This window comes from Curcuma longa, unplaced genomic scaffold (genome assembly GCF_044706935.1).
Source record: "Curcuma longa cultivar G26 ecotype Majalengka, Jawa Barat unplaced genomic scaffold, ITB_CL_G26_1.1 contig_23281, whole genome shotgun sequence".
Classification (NCBI taxonomy): Eukaryota; Viridiplantae; Streptophyta; class Magnoliopsida; order Zingiberales; family Zingiberaceae; genus Curcuma; species Curcuma longa.
In genome coordinates, this window is record NW_027432119.1 from 1 (window position 1) to 23870 (window position 23870).

General features: G+C 39.3%; 4 protein-coding genes, 1 long non-coding RNA gene and 1 pseudogene across 5 annotated transcripts; 4 read left to right on the forward strand and 2 right to left on the reverse strand.

Annotated features, from left to right (window-relative positions):
* Positions 1-193: 193 nt before the first annotated feature.
* On the reverse strand, positions 194-1749 carry LOC141818094 (uncharacterized). The gene is made up of 4 exons (XR_012600901.1): positions 1667-1749; positions 1205-1375; positions 461-520; positions 194-388 (listed from the first exon to the last, which is right to left on the reverse strand). It is a non-coding gene; the product is annotated as an uncharacterized LOC141818094 (long non-coding RNA).
* LOC141818089 (putative long-chain-alcohol O-fatty-acyltransferase 4) lies at positions 1747-2670 on the forward strand (annotated as a pseudogene).
* Positions 2671-4215: 1545 nt separating this feature from the next.
* Positions 4216-7039, reverse strand: LOC141818097 (uncharacterized). The gene is made up of 4 exons (XM_074705677.1): positions 6910-7039; positions 6657-6784; positions 4801-4859; positions 4216-4704 (listed from the first exon to the last, which is right to left on the reverse strand). Exons 2-4 carry the CDS (start codon positions 6780-6782, stop codon positions 4371-4373), a joined length of 519 nt encoding a protein of 172 aa, XP_074561778.1. The 5' UTR covers positions 6783-6784; positions 6910-7039; the 3' UTR covers positions 4216-4370.
* An 824-nt stretch (positions 7040-7863) lies between these two features.
* On the forward strand, positions 7864-11748 carry LOC141818093 (transmembrane 9 superfamily member 8-like). Its single transcript, XM_074705674.1, has 7 exons — positions 7864-8064; positions 9338-9502; positions 9585-9694; positions 9775-9883; positions 9962-10074; positions 10152-10305; positions 10385-11748. Exons 1-7 carry the CDS (start codon positions 7948-7950, stop codon positions 11540-11542), a joined length of 1926 nt encoding a protein of 641 aa, XP_074561775.1. The 5' UTR covers positions 7864-7947; the 3' UTR covers positions 11543-11748.
* A 319-nt stretch (positions 11749-12067) lies between these two features.
* LOC141818095 (tubby-like protein 4) lies at positions 12068-14961 on the forward strand. The gene is made up of 9 exons (XM_074705675.1): positions 12068-12402; positions 12490-12601; positions 13281-13457; positions 13544-13599; positions 13697-13799; positions 14254-14343; positions 14423-14518; positions 14602-14669; positions 14857-14961. The coding sequence occupies exons 1-9, from the start codon at positions 12068-12070 to the stop codon at positions 14930-14932; spliced, it is 1113 nt and encodes a 370-aa protein (XP_074561776.1). The 3' UTR covers positions 14933-14961.
* A 1022-nt stretch (positions 14962-15983) lies between these two features.
* LOC141818096 (large ribosomal subunit protein uL30y-like) lies at positions 15984-17642 on the forward strand. The gene is made up of 7 exons (XM_074705676.1): positions 15984-16106; positions 16200-16389; positions 16494-16591; positions 16689-16746; positions 16820-16899; positions 16977-17079; positions 17243-17642. The coding sequence occupies exons 2-7, from the start codon at positions 16210-16212 to the stop codon at positions 17456-17458; spliced, it is 735 nt and encodes a 244-aa protein (XP_074561777.1). The 5' UTR covers positions 15984-16106; positions 16200-16209; the 3' UTR covers positions 17459-17642.
* Positions 17643-23870: the final 6228 nt, after the last annotated feature.

Consider the following 23870-nt stretch of genomic DNA (forward strand, 5'->3'; position numbering starts at 1 on the left):
GAACAAGAGCAAAATATGGTTTGCAAAGATCTAACAAAGTTGTGAATAGTTGATCTTTTTTTTTTCCGCCAAGAATTTAGAGCAAAATTGATCTTGGGAAAAATAATTGGAATTGCAGCTTGCTGGTATGAGCTTTACACCCAACATAAGAACAGTGTATATGATTCTATGTAGGAGATTGTGTACTTCTGTGAAATGAGAGAAATAAAAAAGCACACTTCAAACATATCCAGGAAAATAAAAAGAGCACCTGTCCAATAATTTGTTGGCTAAGATTTCCATCAACTGAACTCTCCCAGACCCAGGATGACGATAAGGTCTTTGAGTCAACCTTCTGAGTTCGGAATTTACCAGAAGAGTCCACATAGGATACAGCTATATAAATATTCTGTGACAGGACAAAGATTACTAAAACCAGTAAATGTATGTAATGAAGGTGAATCTGATATGTTTGGGTTACCTCCTCTGGTTGCTGGAAGTTTCCTTGTCCAAGTGAAGAATCTGCTGTGAAACCATGTACCTGTTCAGCCAGCATGGATAGAAAGGTTGTCAAAGTCAAGAAGCGATGATCAGTGCCCTTAAACTGACCATACTTCCACATATGAAACCCATAAAAGTAGTCAAATTCAAGCAGTGATGAAGAGCATACTTCATTTCATATATAAAAAGTTGAAAACGTTGAAAACCATAACTAGAAAATGTTTAATATTTACAAAAAATATATCACGAGGTTTTATAACAACATACTTTACAAAGTTTTGTTCTTAGACACTTGCATCAAAGAGAGAGATATATGCACAATTATCTGATATAATGGCTATTATGCAACATGAGAGTTGGATAGTTGCGAGTATAACTGCAACATCTATTTCTTCTAGGAGTACACAAATTGTCCAAATTCAATGCCTGCATAGTGTCCTACATTACAATACATATGAAATGTTGGTTTAAGAGGACAATATACTATCTTATATATAATGCATATGAAATTATGGGCAAAATTAAAACCAGAGCTATTATTGCAATTAGTAAATTCATTATAAGTTTAATATAAGATGCAGTTGTCTGAAATAAAGAATCATTTGGATGGCTTAATTTGCTCAATGAGAATTTATTCATGCAGGTAGAGCAGTTCCAATTTACTACGCTACAGCCACCGCTAAGATCAGCATCACAGAGGAACGAGATGAAAATATCAACATACCTGAATGAAGAAAAAGGCTGCAGCCACAATGATGAGAAGGATTTGAATGTCGAAGAAACCTTTCTCCATCTCCGCGCCACAATCTCCAAGTTGGTTTAAGTAACGTCCCACCCTAAGGTGCAATGATATGCCCGAACATGGCTTATCAACTACACCATATTCGTATCAGTTCTAGCAAAAGTAACAAAATGAAATCATACATCTATTCATGAACACAGTAAACGTCGAGTAACAAGCACAGCCAAATCAAACAATTTTTTTTTTTTGCTGAAACAAGGCAGTATAATACACTGGATCGAGAATATGGAATGCTGATCCATCAAATCGGTGCACAGACCCATCAAAAATCGATCGACTGGATCCAAAACCAACTACAAGCCTCGCAATGAACGCAATCCGATCGAAATACTTCCGCACAACAAAAACCAATGAACAAGAAGAATCTGATATAAAGGATCCTACCTCCGTTGAAGATCGGATTATGGAGTCGCTCGCTCCATGCCGCTGATGGAAACACGAGAGAGCAGGAAAGTGGAGAAGGAATGTTGGATCGGAAGAAGCAGAAGAAACGGTCCAATGCAAGCAAAGTGGGCCTTAATTAGGCCCAATTCAGGCCCAATATCAGCAATATATCCGTCTCTTATTCCTCCTCCCAATGTACTTCTCCGTTCACCTCCGCGTTATCTCCGCCTTCTTCCTCGTCTGGCTTGCCTTGTTTAAGCTCTTGCTCCTCTACTCCGACCTCCCCTTCTTCACCTTCCTCGCCTCCGCCTCCCTCCCCGTCAAGCTGGTCCAACAACAACCACCACAAAAAACCTGAAAACCCGACCATCACCTCCCTTTCCCTCCCCTCCGCCACCAAGGCCTCCTTCACTCGATCCACATGTACCTCGCCCTCCAGCTGGTTCTCGCCGCGGCCGCCATCGTCGCGTCGCTCCTCCTCCCGCGGGGCCTCCAGCTGGAGCCGCATTTCGACGCGCCTTACCTCTCCACCTCCCTTACCGACTTCTGGGGCCGCCTCTGGAACTGTGGAACATCATGGTGTCCGCCATCCTCCGTCCGTCGGTCTACCACCCGGTCAGAAACCGATGCGGCCTCCGCGCCGGCGTCCTCGCGACCTTCTTCGTCTCCGGCCTGATGCACGAGGTCATGTTCTGGTACATCACGCTCACACCTCCCACCGTAAGGCGACGGGTTCTTCGACGGGGTGTGCGTGTCTTCAGATGCCGGCTCCGGTGGCGACACCGCGGACGCTGATATTCGCAGCGGCGAAAGAGTTCTGGCTCTTCTTCCCACCGATCCGGAGGAGACGGGCGGACGAGGTGGTGCTGGCGGAGTGTACGGCGGCGCTGGCTTTTCTGGAAGCCACCGCCGGGAAGATTCTGGAAGGGGCCGGTTGGCCTGATCCAGTCGCGAGATCTTATCCGCATATTCCCCTTCAGATCACAAATTCATTTGAATTGTAGGAAAAAAAATATCTATATAATTCAATACAACTTTACAATAAATTAATTTATTTATAAAGTTTTTGTATCAGAAAATTAAAGGAGATCTCCTAAAAAGGCGTTTTTTACAAAAAAAAAATATTAAAACATTATCTCATTTGTAATTTAATATTTAAAATACCTTTTATGTGATAAAATAGCTGATAACAGAATAGCTATTCTGATAGGTTTTTATAGTTGCTATCAGAATAGCTGGTCCGTCTAAATGAAACAAAAACTAAAATAGAGGAGGCTCTTTGTACAATCACATGATGGATTCGACTTAATCCTGCCCGTTTGTGGTTCGAATCCGCATCCGAGTTCGAGAACATCCAGTCGATCATATTGTTTATGTATCTTCTTCTTGTATCTTGTCTCTGAATGCTACCACCACCCATTAGATGATTCCTTAGTCATTTACTTTTATATTTTCAGGATATGGTTGAGTTAGTTATTGCGGAACAGATTTCTTAAAATGGACAAGGGTCGTATCTCGACGAAGTTGAAGCAATGTCTTTTTTTGTAGTGCTCAACTATAACTTCTCGATTTCTTCCTCACATATGATCGTGAAGTCAATCGTGTGAGACAATTGGGATGACAGTTTTTTACTCTTCATGTCAAGGAAACAATAAATAAGTCGTACATCCCTTCTTTATCTCGTCTCTGAATGATACCGCCATCCATTAGATGACCCCCCCCCCCCCCAGTCATCTGCCTTCATGTTCTCAGGGCATGATTGAGTTGGTTACTACGGAATAATTTTGTTGAAGTGGATAAGGATCGAATCTCGACGAAGTCGAGGCAATGCCCTTCCTCGTAGTGCCCAATTACAATTTCTCGATTTATCTCCTCATAGATGATCGTAAAGTCAATCGTGTGAATTCGTTGGGACGATGAATTCCCACTCTTCCTTCGTGCCAAGGAAACAAACAAATAACTTGTCCCTCCCTTTTAAAGATTTGAAAAAAAAAATGATGTCTTTTTTATTTTTGACTTAATATTTTTTAATTTTATTATTTTTTAGTTATATTTTAATCTTTTGAGGAGATTTAAAATTGCCAAACAATTTCTTAAATTTAAAGAAAAACTTTAAGGAATTTAAAAATAAAATAATGAAATAAAATTTTTATTTAAAAAAATATTTTTTAAAGAAATGACAATTTGTACACATAGACCTAAAAATTTTATAAGTAAAAGATTAATATTTTTAAAATCAAATAGTGAACCAATGGCCGTCCTTATACAGTTTTCCAAATTAAATTGAGCCAAAACTCGATTCGATTTAGATTTCTCTCTACTTCAGCAAAAGATGAAATCTACCACTCCAACGGTCTCACACAGTTGATCACACGATCATATGTGAGAAGATAAATAAAAAAACTACAGTTGATCACGATAAAGAAGAGCATTGCCAATTCGACTCTTGTCTACTTCAATAACTCTGCTCCATCATAACCAACTCAACTATAACCTTTATAGGGAGGAAAACGACAACGACTTAGATTTCGCTCTAGTTTTCGTTTCAACTGGTTTGATCGACTGATCTAATGTGCGCTGCCAGAATCATATTTCATATTAGAACACGCTGAAAGTAACAAAGTCAAGTTCATCCACAGGCCTCTTGATATTCCCTAATAAAACAGTAGCTAAAATGAGTTTTTTGAAACACAGTCGTCGTGCTTCACTTCCTCTTCTTTGTCGGTGGTTGCAGAAGCTCTTCCTCTTCATCCTCTTCCTCATCCTCTTCATCTGACTCATCATCATCGTCGTCGTCATCCTCATCGCCTTCATCATCATCCTCATCACTTCCACCTTTGCCATTGGCCTCTGGGTCATCATTTTCATCATCGTCGTTGTCGTTGTCGTTTTCCTCTCCAGAAGGGTCACCTTCGCCACCATATTCTTCTTGATCATCGCCATCTTGGTCATCATCACCATCATCCTCTTCGTCTTCTTCTGAATCACCATCGTCCTTGTTCTCCGGCACTGATTCATGTTTGCTTTTTTGGAGTATCCTACGAATACAACAGCATAACATGATAGGATTAACCAAGGGCTCGATATCGAATCCATAAGAGTCGAGTAGATGGTGGAGAGAAACAGTATGATACCTGTAAATTGATTCAGGACGATCGATAAGCGAATCAGTTTGAGTTGATAAAGAACCCATCTGAAACAATTCATCTTTAGTGGAAACAGATCAAGTGAATCGATATCTGAACAAACAATATGTTCAACTAAGTAGAAGTCTGCTTGCATCAAACAGGCTCTGGAAATAGAAACAAAAAAAGTTGTAGTGTATTTTATGGATCACATTCGATAAAACTGAACAATTTTTTCTACCTTAGAAGAGGTTAGTTTGTATCAGTTAGACTACGACGACTAAGAATGCGAAGTAGTTATGTATTTTACATAGCATATTGAAGTAGTTTTCTCTATCCTTCTTAATGTTCAGCGAACAAAGACGAGTTCATAAACATACATACACGGCACCTTAGAGCGAAAAGCACGCATTGAAGGCAATAAGTAGCAAGTCAGAGCAAGCACAGAAGACTAAAAATATCACAGGAGTACGAAAAATACAGAGAATACTGCATTCGTCTTAGTGGCTTATGATCCGGGAGTTTAACTTCTACGACCTACAGCATAAACAATCTTTTACAAACTTAAATCCTTCGTTGATCCTAACTTTTGTTATTGTAGTATTACTAGGTTGGTTTATCGTAGTAGAATGTCTTTTTCATTACCTTTTGGTGTTTGTGTTCGTGTCGTCTAAATTATACAATTACTAGTTTACCTATTTTGTCCAACAAATCATGTGCATATTAATTCACATCGACAAATGCACATGAATCTAGCTAACCACAATCTAACGTATCGGTGAATGTCAGATTTCTGAGCTCCTCATCTGAGGAGATCTAGATTAAGAACCTAAAATCACCAATATAGAAGAACACTCCGATAATTGATATATTCTATGGCACACAAATCTTAATTCACAAATTATCAGAATTCTCATAGTCAAAAACAAGAATGCTCTTATTTTCCCATCGTAAGGCGATATAACAAGAGTGAACTAAGCCACCTTTGAAAATTCACTATATCAGACAAAACCTGAAAAAGAAAAAGATGAAAAAACTGACAAGCACAAAAAGCCTACTGCTCAAGGATATTAGCAAACTGTATGATTATGTATAAAATATCTCTTAGCTCAAGAAGAAATGAGAAAAGAAACTGCAAAAGGAATCCTTTCTGCAGTTAAAGCAGCTTCAGCAACAAATAATCCAGCAATCGAACAGGAAAACAAAATTCAAACACAGTTCTACTTCATCAAGAACTTCAATTCCAGTTGCAAAGAAGTTCACCATCCATTTTTAAGCTACCAACAAGCAGTGCAGGTGAACAACACAATCGAAGTAAAGAAGGTCCTAGATCGAGAAATGAAGCACATTAAAGAACAAAGCTAACAAAAACTCTGAAAACTCACATCAATCTCAGATTTCTAAATTCTCAAACTTACTAGTTGCAACAAATAATAAGAATAATAGCAAAAAATCAAAAAAAAATTGAAATCAAAATGAGCATAAAAACTAGTGTTTACTCCAATAAAGAGTGAAAGAAATTTTTTATGCAGCCAAAACAGCTACATCAACAAGCAACTCCAAAATAGAACAAAAGGAAAGTCAAACACAATTCTACTTCATCAATAACAAATACAATTGCAAAGAAGTTCAACACCATTTTAGAGCTATAGACAAGCAGTGCAGGTAAACAACACATTTAAAATGAAAAAAAAAGGCCCTAGATCGAGCAATGAAGCACAAAACAAAACTAAACAAAACTCTGAACACTTTGCATCAATCTCAGATTTCTAATTTCTTAAACTTACTAGCTGCAAACAAATTGAAAGCAATAAAAAAGAATGGAAGAATGGCATTATATTGAACCCAAAAAAACTTGTCTTTACCGCCAGAACAAGCGAAAGGAGGATCTTTTCCACAGCCAAAGCAGCTTCAGCGACTAACAACTCCGCAGCAGAGCGGAAAACAGCAGGAGAAACTCCACAACTTTGACTGTTGCACGACATCTCCATTTCTAGAAGAACCACAACAAAACCCACAAAAAAACAAAAACTCAGCAACAAGAAAAGAAGGCCCTAGAAAATATTACAATTGCAATCCTGAGCAGAAACACCAAACCAATTGGAACGAAATACGAACACAAAACAGGAGGCGGTCGAGGAGGAGAGAAAGGGAGGAGGAAGCAGAGAGAGAGGCGCCTTCGACTTCAGCTTGGACTTCGACGCGATGCTACGGCGCAGGATCTCCGGAGGTTCCTTCGAGGGTTAGGGTTTTGGGCGGATTAGGACCGAGGACGCGTTCCGTCCAAACCATCGCATGAAATTGGACTTGCATCAAACGGACGGTTGATCACGTTACCTGGACTAATTTTAACGATCTAGATGTAGAAGTAAATATGTCTGATCAGAAGTGATTGGAAGAGATCCAACTACGCCAGATTCAGTTCGTTAACGGTGTCGGCGCCGTTTTCCAATTTGGGGATCGAATCCGAATCCACGCAGGAAAAATAAGTGGATTTTAATGGATGGTGATTTAATGGGCTGGTCTCCTAAGGGTGGCTTTAAATTTGTTTGTGAATTAATATAACAAAAAAAATAATGTATTAAATAGATAAATAAAATAAAATTTGAAATGAATTAACTACACTAATTCGACATATATTTAAAAAAAATAAAAATTGCCTTTTTATTTTCAGTATTTCGATCATAGTTGCTATAAAGCGAAATAAATTTGTTCCAACTTAATTAAAATTATTAAGGGCTCTTTTAATTTTTTTTCTCAATAATATAAACATAAGATAATGAGATAATGAATTGGCTTCCTAAATTCTGAAAATTCTAAAAGAAATTCTAACAATTTTTTGTTTTTTATTTTATTTTCTAAAAATAAGATTTGAAATCCAAAAAAGAAAATAAAAGCTATTTTTTATTCATTTATGGTACTTTACTTTGAATTTATTGAAAGTGAAAACTGGAAATAAAACATTTTGTGTATCATTTTGAAAATAGAGGTAAAGTAAGGAGGTGAAATGAAAATTTCCCTCGAATTAAAATGAGAGAGGATCGCGGATTTGCGTGCTGTGGACGAGAGACCGAGGGTGGTTGTTGGCAGATCGACAGATCCCGATCTCAGATCTCGCATTGACCTCGCCCTGTTCTTCTCCGATCCAGCTCTCAGATGGTGTTCTCGCGGTTCATGGCGGTGGCCCCCTGGATCTTGGCCGTGATCCTGCTTGCCGCCGACGGGGCAGGCGGCTTCTACCTCCCCGGCGTCGCCCCTGCCGATTTCCAGAAGGTGAGTTTTCCCCCCTTTGTGAGTTTTGATCTATCGGCAGCTTCGTTCCTATTCTGTAGTTTGGATTTGGTTCGATATCGGTAGTTTGGTTTCTACCACTTCTGTTACTCTTTATCCGGTGCGAAACGATCGATCTTTTCGTTTCAGATTAGAAAATTGAACTCTTGGAAATCCATATTCAATAAGAAAAAAACATTGTTGTTAGAATTTGTAATGTCTGTTGGCCTGTATTGTTAGATTCGTGGATTTCATGTTACAATTTGGTGGACAACTGACCCTTCTCACGTGTCTTGTTTGGGTTCATTTAGCTCCAACTAAATGCAGTGGTTCTTATTTATTGCGTCATCAAAAGTCCTTTGTTTCCTTGTTTGCTCAGAAATTAAAAGGTTCTTAAGAGAAGGCAAGCAAACATGAACTACCTTTCCAGTTGGATCAATTTCTTTTTTCTTTTGCAAATTCAACTCGAACGGGATACTTATTTATACACAATCTTACACTTGTCTTCAATACCAAGCTTGTACATATAATATACATAAATAGTTGGCGCCTTTGATATCATTAGATGAGATTGGAGACCGCTCTAATACCACTTGCTAGAATCTACTGCTTACAAGAGAAAAGGTACAAATAAAATTAGACAATTCAATGCCTATACCTTGTGCAAGGATATCTTATTTCTTCTTGAAATCCTCTCTTAACACACTAATGATAGATAAGTGTGAAAAGCTCACATCTAGTGCTCCCTGGATGCAAAAATATCTTTCTTAGATGAAACTCCTCTTCACTTCAAGGTTTTTGTCTCCTATTAGCATCCAAACGCATCCCATGATGTCTCCTAGACTCTAGAACGCTTCACTGGTTAAAAATTCACATTCCTAGCTGTCACTATGTAACCTTATTGAAAATCAACCAAAAACACCTTAAAACAGAGTTTACTATGTTGTCAATTCTGTCATATTCAGTAGTTAACCCTAACTGATCTATTTGGTGGATAAAGATAATGGCAGCTTGTAGCTACTTAATTTGATGCATCGATTTATGTTATTCTAAAACGAATAAATCAGCAACTTACCCAGAGTGATGTTTTGATGCCTCTTTTATGACTTGTTTATTTTCCTTTTTTATACTTTTAGTAGTGCATTTAAATTACTTGTCTCTTTCTATGTGTCTGTTTGTACACATTAGGATGCAAATTATGATTTTCTCTTTGACAGTTCTTTGTTCAAGTTTTTTCATCCACATAATAAGAATAAATTGCAATTGCTGACTGCAGAAAGACCCACTTTTAGTGAAAGTAAACAAGCTTACTTCGACAAAAACGCAACTGCCGTATTCCTATTATTCTCTTCCATATTGTCGGCCAGATACCATAGTAGATAGTGCAGAAAATCTTGGAGAGGTTCTTCGTGGTGATCGTATTGAAAATTCTCCCTATGTGGTTAGTGCTCTTTGTGATTAAAGTTTCTTATTTTGTAGCACCTTCTGTATTTTGCTCTAAGTTCTTTTTTTTTTTGCTCCAGTTTGAAATGAGGGAACCTCACATGTGCCAGATCATTTGCAAGATTACACTCAGTGATAAAGATGTGAAAGAACTCAAGGAAAAGATAGAGGATGAATATCGCGTCAATATGTAAGGCAACCATTAGTGTATTAGCATTTGTCTAGTATTATGGACTTATATTGTCAATGAGTGGCCATGTTCTTTCTCAGGATCCTCGACAATCTTCCACTCGTTGTTCCTATCAAAAGAGTGGGTCAGGAAACTCCCACATTTTATCAACATGGCTTTTACGTTGGTGCCAAAGGCCAAGCTACTGGAGTAAACAATATCTCACACTGCAAAGACAAAATCATTTTGTTGTTCTTTTATTGATTCATGCACTTCTGTTTTGTACAGAATAAGGATGTAAAGTACCACATCCACAATCATCTAGAGTTTCTAGTCAAGTATCACAAGGATGCACAATTGGACCTTGCAAGGATTGTGGGATTTGAGGTCACACCATTCAGGTTTGTGTTGTCTACGAGTCATCTTTTGTTATGTCTAGGCTTTACAATCCAGTAATTTTTTATTGTTTGTACTGCAGTGTTAAACATGACTATGATGGTCAGTGGAATGGTAACAAGACTCGCCTTATCACATGTGATCCTCATGCGAAACGAACAGTTGTGAACTCCGATACCCCACAAGAGGTTGAAGTAAACAAGGATATCATATTCACATATGATGTTGAATTTCAGGTGAAGCTGCTATTAAGAAAGAGTACAAGATTGATTGTGTCATATTATGTTTCAATTTGTTTCTTTCCCTACTTTGCAGGAGAGTGATGTGAAATGGGCGTCACGGTGGGATACATATCTTCTAATGACAGATGATCAAATCCACTGGTTTTCTATTGTCAATTCCTTGATGATTGTTCTCTTCCTCTCTGGAATGATAGCCATGATTATGCTGCGGACTCTATACCGAGATATCTCCAAGTACAACCAGCTCGAAACTCAAGAAGAAGCTCAAGAAGAGACGGGATGGAAGTTGGTCCATGGAGATGTATTCAGGCCTCCAACTAATTCAGATTTGTTGTGTGTCTACGTTGGCACTGGTGTCCAATTCTTTGGTATGCTACTTGTAACCATGCTTTTCGCAGTCCTTGGATTCCTTTCTCCATCAAACCGAGGAGGATTGATGACAGCAATGCTCCTACTCTGGGTGTTCATGGGTTTGTTTGCTGGTTACTCCTCTGGCAGTCTCTACAAGATGTTCAAGGGAACAGAATGGAAGACAATTACCTTGAGAACAGCATTCACATTCCCTGGAATTGCATTTGCCATATTCTTTGTCTTGAATGTTCTTATCTGGGGTGAGAAGTCATCTGGTGCTGTGCCATTCACCACAATGTTCGCCCTCGTGTTACTCTGGTTCGGTATATCAGTGCCCCTGGTGTTTGTAGGCAGCTATTTGGGGTTCCAGAAGCCCGCTCCCAGCGATCCTGTGAAAACAAATAAGATTCCTAGACAGATACCCGAACAGCCATGGTACATGAATCCGGTTTTCTCAATACTAATTGGAGGCATTCTTCCATTCGGAGCTGTGTTTATCGAGCTATTCTTCATCCTCACCTCAATCTGGCTGCACCAATTCTACTACATTTTTGGGTTCCTTTTCCTCGTCTTTCTCATTCTTTTCGTGACATGCGCCGAAATCACAATCGTATTGTGCTACTTCCAGCTATGCAGTGAGGACTATCAGTGGTGGTGGAGATCCTACTTGACCTCAGGATCATCAGCACTCTATCTCTTCCTATATGCAACCTTTTACTTCTTCACAAAGTTGGACATTACAAAGCTTGTTTCGGGTATTATGTACTTCGGCTACATGCTGATCGCCTCCTATGCATTCTTCGTGCTGACCGGCACGATCGGGTTCTATGCGTGCTTATGGTTTACAAGGTTGATCTACTCATCAGTCAAGATTGACTGAGAGAATCCACAATCATTTTGAATTGAAGTTCAGTTAAGTTTGCCTTTATGTTTCCTTACAATATTGGTGTTGAGCAATGATGTTTTACTTTGTAGATCTTTGTTGTAGAACAGAAGTTCCATCTGTGAGGTAACTTCTATAACATCAGTTTTGTTATTGTATCAGTTTAAATTTGAGACATTATAAATTGATTTATTTTTCTTTGATATGTACCTTCCCTATGAAAATAAATTATTATTATTATTATTATTATTACAAATTTTTTTATTAAATTTATAAATAAAAAATAGATTCAAAGGAATAAATAAGTCTGTAATATTAAATTTATTAATTATTTGGAGAAAATACTCTTTTTAGTAATGAAATTTACTCCTCTCATATTTTGTTTTTAAATTGTCACATTTCCCGAGACATAATTACTGTTCCTGCCACTCTTCCTCCCCAATTCAAATTTTGAACTCCAAAATCTCACCTTTTTGTTCTCTCCCTTCTCTTCTTCCTCGTCCTCCGCCGTCTAATCCATCCATGGCTGCCCCAAGGAAGCCCTTGCTCCCCTCCCACCGCCACAACTCCTCCTCCTCCCCCTCCTCCCTCCCCACCCTCGACCCGCCGCCCTCCGCCCACAACAAGGAGAACCTCGCCCCCGTCGTCTGCCTCACCGTCTGCAACGGCAAGAAGCCGGTCGACGTCAAACCACCCGCCTCACTCAAGTCCTCCTCGCTACAGATCTGTATGAGTCTAGGCGATCCTTCTTCGCGTTCCTGGGAGCCGCTCGCCGCCTCGTCATCCTCCGACGTCTGGGATCAGTTCTCCGACTCCGAGTCTGCACCGGCGTCCTCCTGGGCGACGCTACCAAACAGGTATGTATAGGATTTAAGATTCTTATAGGCGAGATCAGTGTGGAGTTTTGGAGGGGAGATCGAGCTCAAATTGAAGTGTTCGTGTAGGTCGTTGTTGTATAGGCCTCTGCCTCTCGATGTTGGGCGATGCACTTGTGTGATTGCCAAAGAGAAGCCGCAAGGGAGTAAGGGGTTGGCTCTCTACACACTGTACACCAATGTGAGTGCTTCGATCACGCATTTTTTTTCCGTAGTTGCTTTGATTTCGCTTGACATTCTTCATTGAAAAAAGGGGAAGCTATGCGTGGAATCAGAGAAACAAATTGAGGAGATGCATACTTACTCACAATTATTGGATGGTTAGTTCATGATGATTGAAATCAATCCCAAAATGAATTGCATACTTGTATACTTTGTTTCGATTTAGCATGAATGCAATGTAGAAGACAAGAGAGCCAATTCACAAAGCAAAATTCTTCCAATTGACAAGATTTCTCTTCTTAAAATTTCAATCTCCTGTAATTGGCACATCAACTCTGTACAAGTTCCTTCCAGTGGATTAGATTTCTCTTCTTAAGAGGCCCATCTCATGTAATTGGCACATCAACTCTGTAGAAGTTGACTTTGTTCACGTTTCACCAGCATACATTATACAAAGATGGTTGAAGTCAATCCCAAAATGCAATTTTGCAGAGGAGGAACACATTTTCTTTTCAATATTGTGAACTGCATACTTATATACTTTGTTTCGATTTAGCATGAATGCAGTGTAGAAAACAAGAGGTCCCAATTCATATATCAAATAGATTCCAATTGATTAGGTTTCTCTTCTTAAGAGGTCAATCTTATGAAAATGGCACCTGAACTCTTTACAAGTCCCTCTTGACACAATATTGCAGGAAGGTCATGGACGGCAAGACAGGAAATTGGCTGTTGCTTGGCACAGAAGGCGAAATGGCAGGTCGGAGTTTGTCGTAGCCCAGAACCCTAAGGGGATTTTCTACAACTCAGATGAGAGCTTCTTGGGTAGCATAACAGCAAATCTCATGGGTTCCAAATATCAAATATGGGATCAGGTTCTTCAAGTCTATCAATGTTTTGGCTATTCAGAATGCTTCATTTGATGCTTCAAAAATGTGATCCTTTTTGTTTTTCATGTCAGGGAAACAGAATAGACTCCACAAAGAAGCAGTCTAAGCGTCTTCTCGGCATCGTAGTGTAAGGAAACTAAATCTGTAACTTGATCTATGAACCTGGAAACATCTTTATGTCTGCTTCACTAACCCTCTTGAATCTCATTGTTGCAATGTTATAGATATATTCCTACCATTACTACCATAACAGGAAACTATAGAAGTTTGCGGGCATGGATACCAAAGTCTCAATCGATGCAACTAAAGAGTTCAAACTCCACCCAGGTGAATCCACCAATTCTCCATCCTTTTAAACATCAATTGAAATTTCAACATTTGGACCTTATATATATATTGTTGAACTTCTAAGATGCATCAATTGAATTACTAGAAATATATTCTAGATCAATTATGTGTAGCTCCTATAAGAGAAAAAAAAATATGAAAGAAATATGGTATGAACATGTTCAAAGACGATCAATAATTTCTATAATTAAAATATCGAGGAATAAAGAGAACTTAAGTGAAGGGCTACTTTTGTTTCTCTCCAAAGAAATTTTCTCTGAATTGTTTAACCGTAAGAAATAATTAATCAACATAAAAATTATTTTTAATATAACTTGTAATCTAGTTTTACTTAGAGTTCAAATAGAAGGATGAGATTCACATAGTCATGGTAACAACGATTTGATCACGGTAACAGTGATGATATGATGTTTGATTCTCAAAAACATTGCAGATCCAACACATTAATGGACTTCCGAAGGACTGGGAGGAAAAACAAAGCAAAGTGAATCAACTTATCTCAAGGGTCCCTTTCTACAATACTGTAAGAACTGCAATTTTCACCCTCGTTGTGTCTCAAAGTTCATTTTGATCCGAACTCTCATCGGTTTTACTTAATTCAGTTTACTAGGAGGCATGAACTAGACTTCAGAGAAAGAGCTGGGAAAACAGGACATAGGATTCAAACTTCAGTGAAGAACTTTCAGCTAACAATGGAGGTTAAGATCTACTTGCGCTACAAACTATTTTTGCAGAACCTTTAAAGATGAATTTTTATCCATGTTTCAAAATGGATGAACAGGATAAAGGAAGGCAAACAATTCTGCAGCTGGGAAAGATTGGGACATCAAAATATGTGATGGATTACAGGCAAGTGATCCCAATAATATATTTTCAGCATTAATGTGATTGTATTTTGCATCTAACAACAACAACAATCAAGTCTTTATTCCACAAGTGAAGTCGGTAGTTATATGAATCCTCCTACATTATTGGGATTGATCTGTTGCCTTATCATTTTGCCTCTAAAAAAAAAACTATTTCATTCTTGATCCAGGTATCCGTTGACTGGTTACCAGGCATTTTGCATTTGTTTGACTTCCATTGACTCCAAGCTTTGTTATTCAGTTTAAGGGTATGACTTTGCCTTGCCTTATCTTAATTCAGGACGTTTGTAGTTATTGTTGTTAGTTTCAAGCTTGTTTTTAGTTTCAATGTGTCTCATAAACCTCAAAAGAGGATTTTACATGTGTTTTAGTTGAATTTAGTAGTGAAAATGTTTTCATGTTAGATGAAAAATTTCACCGGGGGATTTATCAATGAAGAACTTCGATAGTTTTTGTTGATAATTGCAGGTTCTTTTTATATCGAAGCATTTGAATTACTAGACTCGCTTTGATGTAAAAAAAAAATCTTTTATATCGAAACAACTTGGAAAATACTTTAAAAGAGTCATTATTTATTTCTATTTCATCCTTATCATTTTCTTTGATTTTTTCTTTCATAATGTGTAAAAGCACTTTGATGGCTTTTTAAAGCATAGATAAAAGGGATAAAAATTAATCAAATAACATAAATCCACGTAATCAAATAAATATAGTAATTTTGAAATTAAATTTTTAATAGATAAACAAGAATATCTAAATTTTTTTAATGTAAAAATCACATATTCTACTTTTTTAATTATTAAATCATTCTTTATTTTTCAATAATATCCTCTCACTCTATTGTCGATTAATACGATAATAAGAGGTGAGATGATTTTTGTAAATAACGAGAATTTAAATTTCATCCAAGGTGTATTATATTTAGGGAGTTTGAAAAACTTTTAATATTGAATCATCTGTAAGGATCCAATCTCTGATTTAGTAGTCGTTAAAAATTTTCTATGAGATTGAATTGATCATTACATGATTAGTCAGAGGATATCTCGATTATTAAAAATAATAATAATAATTTTAAAAGTAGAAAAAAAATAGGGGCGTGATTTAATAAATTTAAATTATCATAAATAAAACTATGGAAGTACATTGTAAGAATTTTCTCAAACTTGCCCTAAAATTTGATGAGCCCTTGAATGCCCGTTCAATCCAGGCCCAACCCATTTCACCATGACTGGGTTAGGATTAATCTAACGGTTCGTATTAATCCGTCAAGCTCTCCTCCACTTTTCGCCGTCGGATGAATCCGTGGCGCCTCCACAAACCCTAGCGCCGATCACAAAATCTCCCTATTAAGAGACCTGGATCGCCACCTTCAACGCCGCTTCTTGGCGTCGGTCCCTTCGCTGCTGGAGAGATCAGGAAGGTATCTCTTTCTTCTGGTCTCCGTTTTGTCGAACGATCCCAATTCACTGTTAAAGTATCGTTTCTTTATTGTTGCGGCGTGTGATTTCGCCAGAGGGAGGAGGATGTCGACGGAGGAGGCGAAGAAGGTGATCCCGGAGTCGGTGCTGAAGAAGAGAAAGAGGGAGGAGCAATGGGCACTCGCGAAGAAGCAGGAGCTCGCGGTGAAAAAGAAGAAGTCTCGGGAGAACCGGAAGCTCATCTTCGCTAGAGCTCAGCAGTACGCCAAGGAGTATGAAACCCAGGTGATTTTGCTAGCCCCTGTGGCGTTGCTATGATTGATGTGCGGTATTTTCTATCGTTTCTGTAAAGATCAGATTTTTTTTATCTCGTTTTTTCTTTGTGGTAGGAGAAGGAGCTGATCAGCTTGAAGAGAGAGGCCAGGATGAAGGGAGGATTCTATGTCAGTCCTGAGCCGAAGCTTCTGTTCATCATCCGCATCCGAGGGTGCGCCATTTCTGCAACTTTTTATGCAATAAGATGTTTTACAGTGGAATTTGTTTGATTAACTTGTCAATTTTCTGCTTGCAATTGATAAACATAGTATAAATGCAATGCACCCTAAGACCCGAAAGATCTTGCAGCTCCTTCGTCTGAGACAGGTACAATCACAATAAAGTTCTTGTTCAATAGAGTTGATGGAAAGCTGATGTTTTGATTCTGAAACTGTTGTAGATATTCAATGGTGTGTTTCTAAAAGTTAACAAAGCTACAATCAACATGCTGCGAAGAGTCGAGCCTTATGTTACCTATGGGTATTGAATTTTTGCCTTTTCTTCATCCTTCCAAAATCATGCAATTGTCATTTTGATTTGGGATTTTAATGGCTTAGGTATCCCAATTTGAAGAGTGTTAGAGAACTGATTTACAAGAGAGGATATGGGAAGCTGAACAAGCAGAGAATTCCTTTTACAGATAATTCAGTGATTGAGAAGGTATATCATAGGATAATGATAAATTGATAATCTAGATTGTTCGGTTCTTCTGATTGTGTTTCTTGTTTCTAGTTAACATAATTAAAAGTGATTTAAGACAGCCTTGCATAAAGTTTAAGAAATTTCTGGATGATTATAATGATGGAGATGGTTTGATCTTTAGGGCTTGGGAAAATGCAACATCATGTGCATTGAAGATCTCGTGCATGAGATCATGACAGTCGGTCCACATTTCAGGCAGGCCAACAACTTCTTGTGGCCTTTCAAGTTGAAGGCACCATTGGGTGGCCTGAAGAAGAAGAGGAATCACTATGTCGAAGGAGGTGATGCAGGAAACCGCGAGGACTATATTAATGAACTCATCAGAAGGATGAACTAGATCTTTGACTATTTTAGACCTCTTCTATTACTTTAAGAAATATTTGTTCGACTTTGATTTCCCTTTCAGTAGAAATTGGAGCTGTGCAATTCTGCTATTTCGAATCTTGTGTTGGTGACATTGCTACCTTGAAACACTTGCTGGATTTACTTTTGCATTATTTATGATTTATGCTACTTTGAAATATCTTGTGTTGAGATGCTTTTGGTAAACTTGTTATGGGATTCTTTTATTTCAAGTAGAGTGATATGAAACTGCTATATCATGAGGAAGGGTCCTTGGATCTGTGATTTCGCCATGATTCTTGCTGTATTCGATATATGGCTGAAACTCTGGTCGGATTGCATCTGTGTTATTTATGTTGCTACTTTGATCTCCTCGATGTAGGATCTTTGCTCTTTATCAAATTATTGAATTTTGTGATGATCATTGCCGATGTGAGATTGACTTCTGATTTTCGAGCGGTTTGATATGTGATTCTATCTATTGTTTGTCGATATGGATTTGTTTACATATGAAGATCCAGTGATGGATTGGAAGTGATCATATACACCCACCCTCTCAAGATCAACTATCTAGTGTTGGATACATATAAAAGCGAATGCTACACCAAAGTATTTAATAATTTCAGAGGTTTTAGCTGATGTTATCAACTTTAAGATTCATACTAACTCTTTTACATCAGATGGAATCTGCTATTCCAGTGGTTTCACATGGTTGGTTTCATGATCATATGTGAGGAGGTAAATCGAAAAATTATAGTCGGTCATGATGAAGGAGAGTATTGTTTGAGTTCATCAAGATTCGAATCTTTGTCCTTTTTTATAAATCTGTTTCATCGTAACTAACTCAGTTATGTTTCAGAAGTAAGATTCATACCAACTCAAATTTACCCCTAACAGTTCAATTAATTCGGAGGTTGATGCTTGCAAGTTTAAGATTCATGGGAGTGAACGAACTGTAATGATCAAACTAAACTGAGACAGAATTCCTTACAACTTTTTCTTCAGCAAAAAAGATAGAATTCATTACCTCAACGGTTTTACATAGTCGATCCCACGACCATCTGTGAAGAGGTAATCGAAAAGTTACAATTGATCACGACGGAAGAGAGCATTGCCTTGGCTTTGTTGAAATTTGACCATTGTACACTTTAACAATTCTGCTCCGTTGTAATCAACTCAACTATATTCTAAGGGCAAATTGCGAAAATAAATCCCTCGGTTTAGCTTTTTCTAACTAGTATAGTTATGAAATACCATCACATCTTGATTAGGGATGAGAAATCGATTATTAACCGAATTGATCAAACCATTTAAATTGAAACCGAACAACTCATTTTTATTTGGACCTAACCAACCTGATTGAACTTTCATATAAAAATCAAATAAATCGAATTGATAAAACATCGATTAAATCAAGAAAATTGAAAATTCAGTTAAACCAAAACTTGGGAGGGGAATCACGAATTATAAAATTAGGGATTTTAAACTCTAGTTCCAGTTTGAGCATAGCCAAATTTAATTTAATTGATTTAATCAAATTCAAATTCTTAAAATTGAGACTGAATCGATTTACCAAAATAATTGATATTTTTAAAAAAAAATTAAAATGTTGAATTAACCAAACTAAACTTTTAACTTCAGTTGGTTAATTCAGTTTAACCAACCTTTTGCTCACTCCTAATCTCAATATTACTTCTTCCATATTTATAAGATAATCGGTATATAGTGGATGTTTCAGCCAAATACCGTGGATGATCAAGTCATTGGTCAACGAATGGGCTGGCGTACACGTTCTTCGGAGATAGTCATCAGAACGAATAATGAGTCCTGAAAAGCACTTAGAAATATAGTTAGAATGACGTCGGGGATGGATCTCGACAAACTACTCTAACGCTCAAGTTATGATTTGAGGAGAGGAAGAATTTAAAAGACTTGGGAAAATTAGAATTGTAGATGTGTGCATAACTATGCTCGTGGATATGGACAACCTTTTTATAAAGTTGATATCCGAAACATCAATGTCCGTTTATGAAATGTTCCTAGACATGTGCATCAGTTCCGATATATGCGTTCTAATTATCCATGTCCTCGAGGATATTTTCCTATTTCTGCGGGAGAAATAGTCTTAGGTTTTCTGATTTTGTGGACAAACCGATTCCATGGACTTAGCTTGAGACTCATACAGTGGTCGCGTATGAGGCTGAGGTCGGGCCCCGATGTTGGAAAGAGGTTGACACATAAGACTGAACAGACATCAAGGTCGAGACCCGAGGCTGGAAAGAGGCTAACACTTAGGGCTAAGCAGACGAGGGTCAAGCAAACGTCGAGGTCATGATCTAAGGTCGAGACCCGAGGCTAGAAAGAAATTGTCACTAGGGTCAAGCAAGCGTCGAGGTCGAGATCCACAGTTGGAAAGAGGTTAGCACTGTGGGCCGAGCAGATGCCGAGGTCGGGACCCAATATCAAGACTCAAGGCTGGAAAGAGGTTGGCACTTAGGGCTGAGCAGATGCCGAGGTCGGGATCTGAGGTCGGGACTCGAGGAAGGAAAGAGGTCGGCACTGAGTGTCGAGCAGATTCTGAGGACAGGGCCTGAAACCAAGCAAAGGCCAAGGTTAGGGCCCAGGGATGAGGTTGCCAGCTAACCACCCTTCGGCCATTATCTAATCCTCTTTAATTCTACTTAACAATTCTTATTCCTTCTATTTTCAAAACCACGTGGTAGCCCCGAGGCGGCCATGTGGCAGTTCCACAATTCCATTGTATCACAAACCTCCCAAATTAGTCTAATTGAAAGAGATGTAGTTCGACTGACTGGACTCGTGTTTGAGTCACTTGGGAGACATCCGATTCGGATGGAATCATTTTAATGACCGGGTCTTTATTTCCGAGGAGATAAGATGTCGCCTTAAATATAGGTGATATAGTAAATCGCTTATTAGCCTTATTATTGGCGCATTTCATGGCTACATTGATGACGACGTGTGTTATCCCCTTCGATCCACAAGCGCACTATGCCGTTTTAAAGGTGATAATGTGTAAAAACGATCCTGCTGATGTGGGCACAAATTGAATGGTTATGCTGATCTCCCACTTATTTGGTCTTAGCATCGGAAGACTGTCTTTGAATCATTGTGTTGTCTGAAGCGTCCTCAGAGTTGAACATTAATGAGGGTGATTATACCTTGATTCTACCCAGCGGACAGTATGATGTGACAACTAAGGTGAGATATCACCATCCTTTAATCCTATTCAATGGTCTATAGAGTAGATGTAACAACCCTACTGTGTGATCTTCAAGATATATCAATGCGTTGTCAAATTATGCAGCTTCTATTCACTCCAGCGTCTTCTTCTTCCTCCAGCGTCTTCCTCGTCTTCTTCTTCCTCCAGTGTTAGGTGACGATCTTAGTAAGTTAGTTGTACTCTTTCTCTTCTTTGTCTCGAACTCCTCTTTTTTCTCATTTTTCTTATGGCTACATCGATCCCTCGGTACGAGACCCAACGGTCTTCGTATACTGTTGGAGACGATCTGTTGCTCAGAGAGCAGTATGACATCCCTTTAGACCGTAGGATTAAGATCCCGACCCTTGAGCATCGACCCCATGAGCTGTCGCTAAATATACTACTTTTTTCAAGGTCAGTTGTTCGACGGTTTGAGATTTCCTATCCCTCCTTTCCTGCAAAACCTAGTCACATATTTTCAATGTTCATCATCACAGTTTGCCCTCAATTCATATCGATTAATCTGCATTGCTTCTGTCATTTTCTTGATATATCAGATCCCTTTTGATTCCTCCACTTTTCATTACTTCTTCTATCCCAATAGAGGAGAGTTTGGGATAGTATATTTCGCTGTGAGGCCAGGTTGCAACTTCCTGGATAAGTATCCAACCTCGCATAAGGGCTGGAAAAATAGGCATTTCTTCATCAAGCCTCCTCAATCATATACTGGCCATCAACTTGACATCCAGAGTTGTCCCCGCAATTAGTTCTCGGTCAATATAGGTTAGAGTCTGCCTACTTAGCTGCCATAGATATCTTGACCGATCTGAAATTTAATGTGAATACTCTCATGGATAATGAGGTCTTTCTGTACCGAGCTGACTAATGCCTGAATGTCATCCCTTTAGAAGAACCACTGAGTAAGATTTCTATTTTCCCCTAGGTCTTCTCTTATATTGACTAATTCCTTCCTTCTTCTTATAGGTCGAATCATGTTGAGTACATCTGTCAACAAACACCTGAAATGGGACCTGACATCAACTGACAATTGGTGGGTGTCAGAAGATGCGACAGAGTCTTCGGCTGTCGAAGCAGAGGCCATGGTGACGATGAGCGATCACCCCATGGAGGCCAGGGATCTCCAATCCTCTTTCCCTAAGTCCTCGTGTACTCCGGACAGAAAGGAGACATCTGGGCAAACACCAGTAGTTCAGGCCTTGGTCGTTGAGGTCGAGGTAGCACCCAAGGATCATCAAAAGCCTCGATCGAAGAAAAGGAGTCGAGTGCATAACAACCTTCTTTTTCAGAAATAGATGCAACTCGACAGCCAATTGAGCCGGACCGACTTGTTGTCGATGTCTTGGCAAGCTCATTAGAGGGAACTCCTTTGATAGCCTTGTGTTTACGAAGTCTGCCTCCCAAGAGTTGTACAAAGAACTGGCATGACAAGCAAAAAAATATAACTCCAATTCTAAGCTAGGACTATCCTACTACTCATCTTGCGCCCGAGACAAGGTCCAGACGATCTTCTACGCTTCCTCCTTGAGCTCCTCGTGCTTCCTCCGAGGAGATGGACGAACGCTCTAGGTGGGCCATAGAAGACTTTCGTTGATATGAAACCGAGGTTTTACCTTGCTTAGACTTAGAGATTCTGAGCGAACGCCTTAATGGCTCCATTGCAAAGGTAAGGATTTTCTTCTATGTTGTATGGGACTACATAACAGTTGTACTAATGCAAGGCTTTTGTGCAGACTCTGAAAGAACACAAGAAACTTCAGCGATGCCTCCCTCGGCAAATAGAGGCTTAAGTGGCCGAACTTAAGAATCAATTGAAAAATCCATCCGACGATGTTGAAGAGGCCCGGACCCGAGCTATGGTGGAGAAAGCTCGAATTGAAAGTGAGGCAGCTCGGGTTGATGTTGAGGCAACTAGAGCTATGATAGAAAAACTAAAGAAGGAAGCTAAACTCCAGACTATGAAACTTCACCAAATGGAGTAGACTTTAGAGAAGGCTAGGGCTGCCTTTCAAATGTCAGAAGATGAGACTTGCCAGGCCAAAGGGGAGGTAGAGTCCTATAAAAAGGAAGCTGCTAGGCTAAGGCTGAACTGACAACATTTTGTCAGCTAACCATATCTTGGAACATTATCTAATCCTCCTTGAGATCCTACTTAGCAATTCTTATTCCTTCTATCTTTAGGCTCCGTTTACTTGGAAGTGCGGAAAAGAAAAACTGCGGAAAACTTTCCTCCGTATTCATCCATCCACTGTTTACTTTGTTAAATTTTTACAAAGGAAAGAAAATAAATCCATCAGCGGATCATTTATTTTGTCAAAATACATCCCTCCCAAATCGGGCGGAAAACAACGACGGAAAGACTTATCTCCGCTTCTGCCACACCTGCGGCCTCAAACTTCTTCTCCTCCCCCATCTTCTTCTTCTTCTTCTTCGTTCTTCCTTCTTCTTCTTCCTTCTCACTGCTTTTTCCTCCCCAATCTTCTTCTTCTTCGTTCTTCCTTCTTCTTCTTCCTTCTCACTGTTTTTTCCTCCCCAATCTTCTCACTGCTTTTCCCAAACCTCTTCTTCTTCGTTCTTCCTCCTTCTTCTTCTTCCTTCTCACTGCTTTTTCCTCCCCAATCTTCTTCTTCTTCGTTCTCCCAAATCGGGAGTGATCTCTGCCGTGAAATGCTTCGAAGGAGGAGAGGACGGAGGAGCCGCTGTCCTCGGCGGCCCTAGCGGCTGCATAGGAGTTCCAGTCGACGAGGAGCGAGGACGAGGAGGGCGCCGGATCACGCTTGCTGCGCGCCGCAGGAAGCTTCCAGCTTCTCCTTCACAGAGGTCGCGCAGCAGGAGACATCTCCCTTGCAGGAAGCTTCCAGCTTCTCCTTCACAGAGGTCGGCGCAGCAGGAAGCTTCCAGCTTCTTCATAGCTTCTTCCTTCACAGCTTCTTCCTTCTCCTTCACAGAGGTCGGCGCAGCAGAAAGCTTCTTCCTTCACAGCTTCTTCCTCTCCTCCTGCGGCGGAATACTTTTCCGTCGTTTACTCTCCCTGCGGCGAGATTTCCTTTCTCTTCCCTAGGGATTTATTTTCTCTAGGGATTCCTTTCTTTTCTTCATCCGTTGTATGAAATAAACATAGCATTAAAGCCATGTAGTGGCCCCGAGGCGGCCACATAGCAATTCC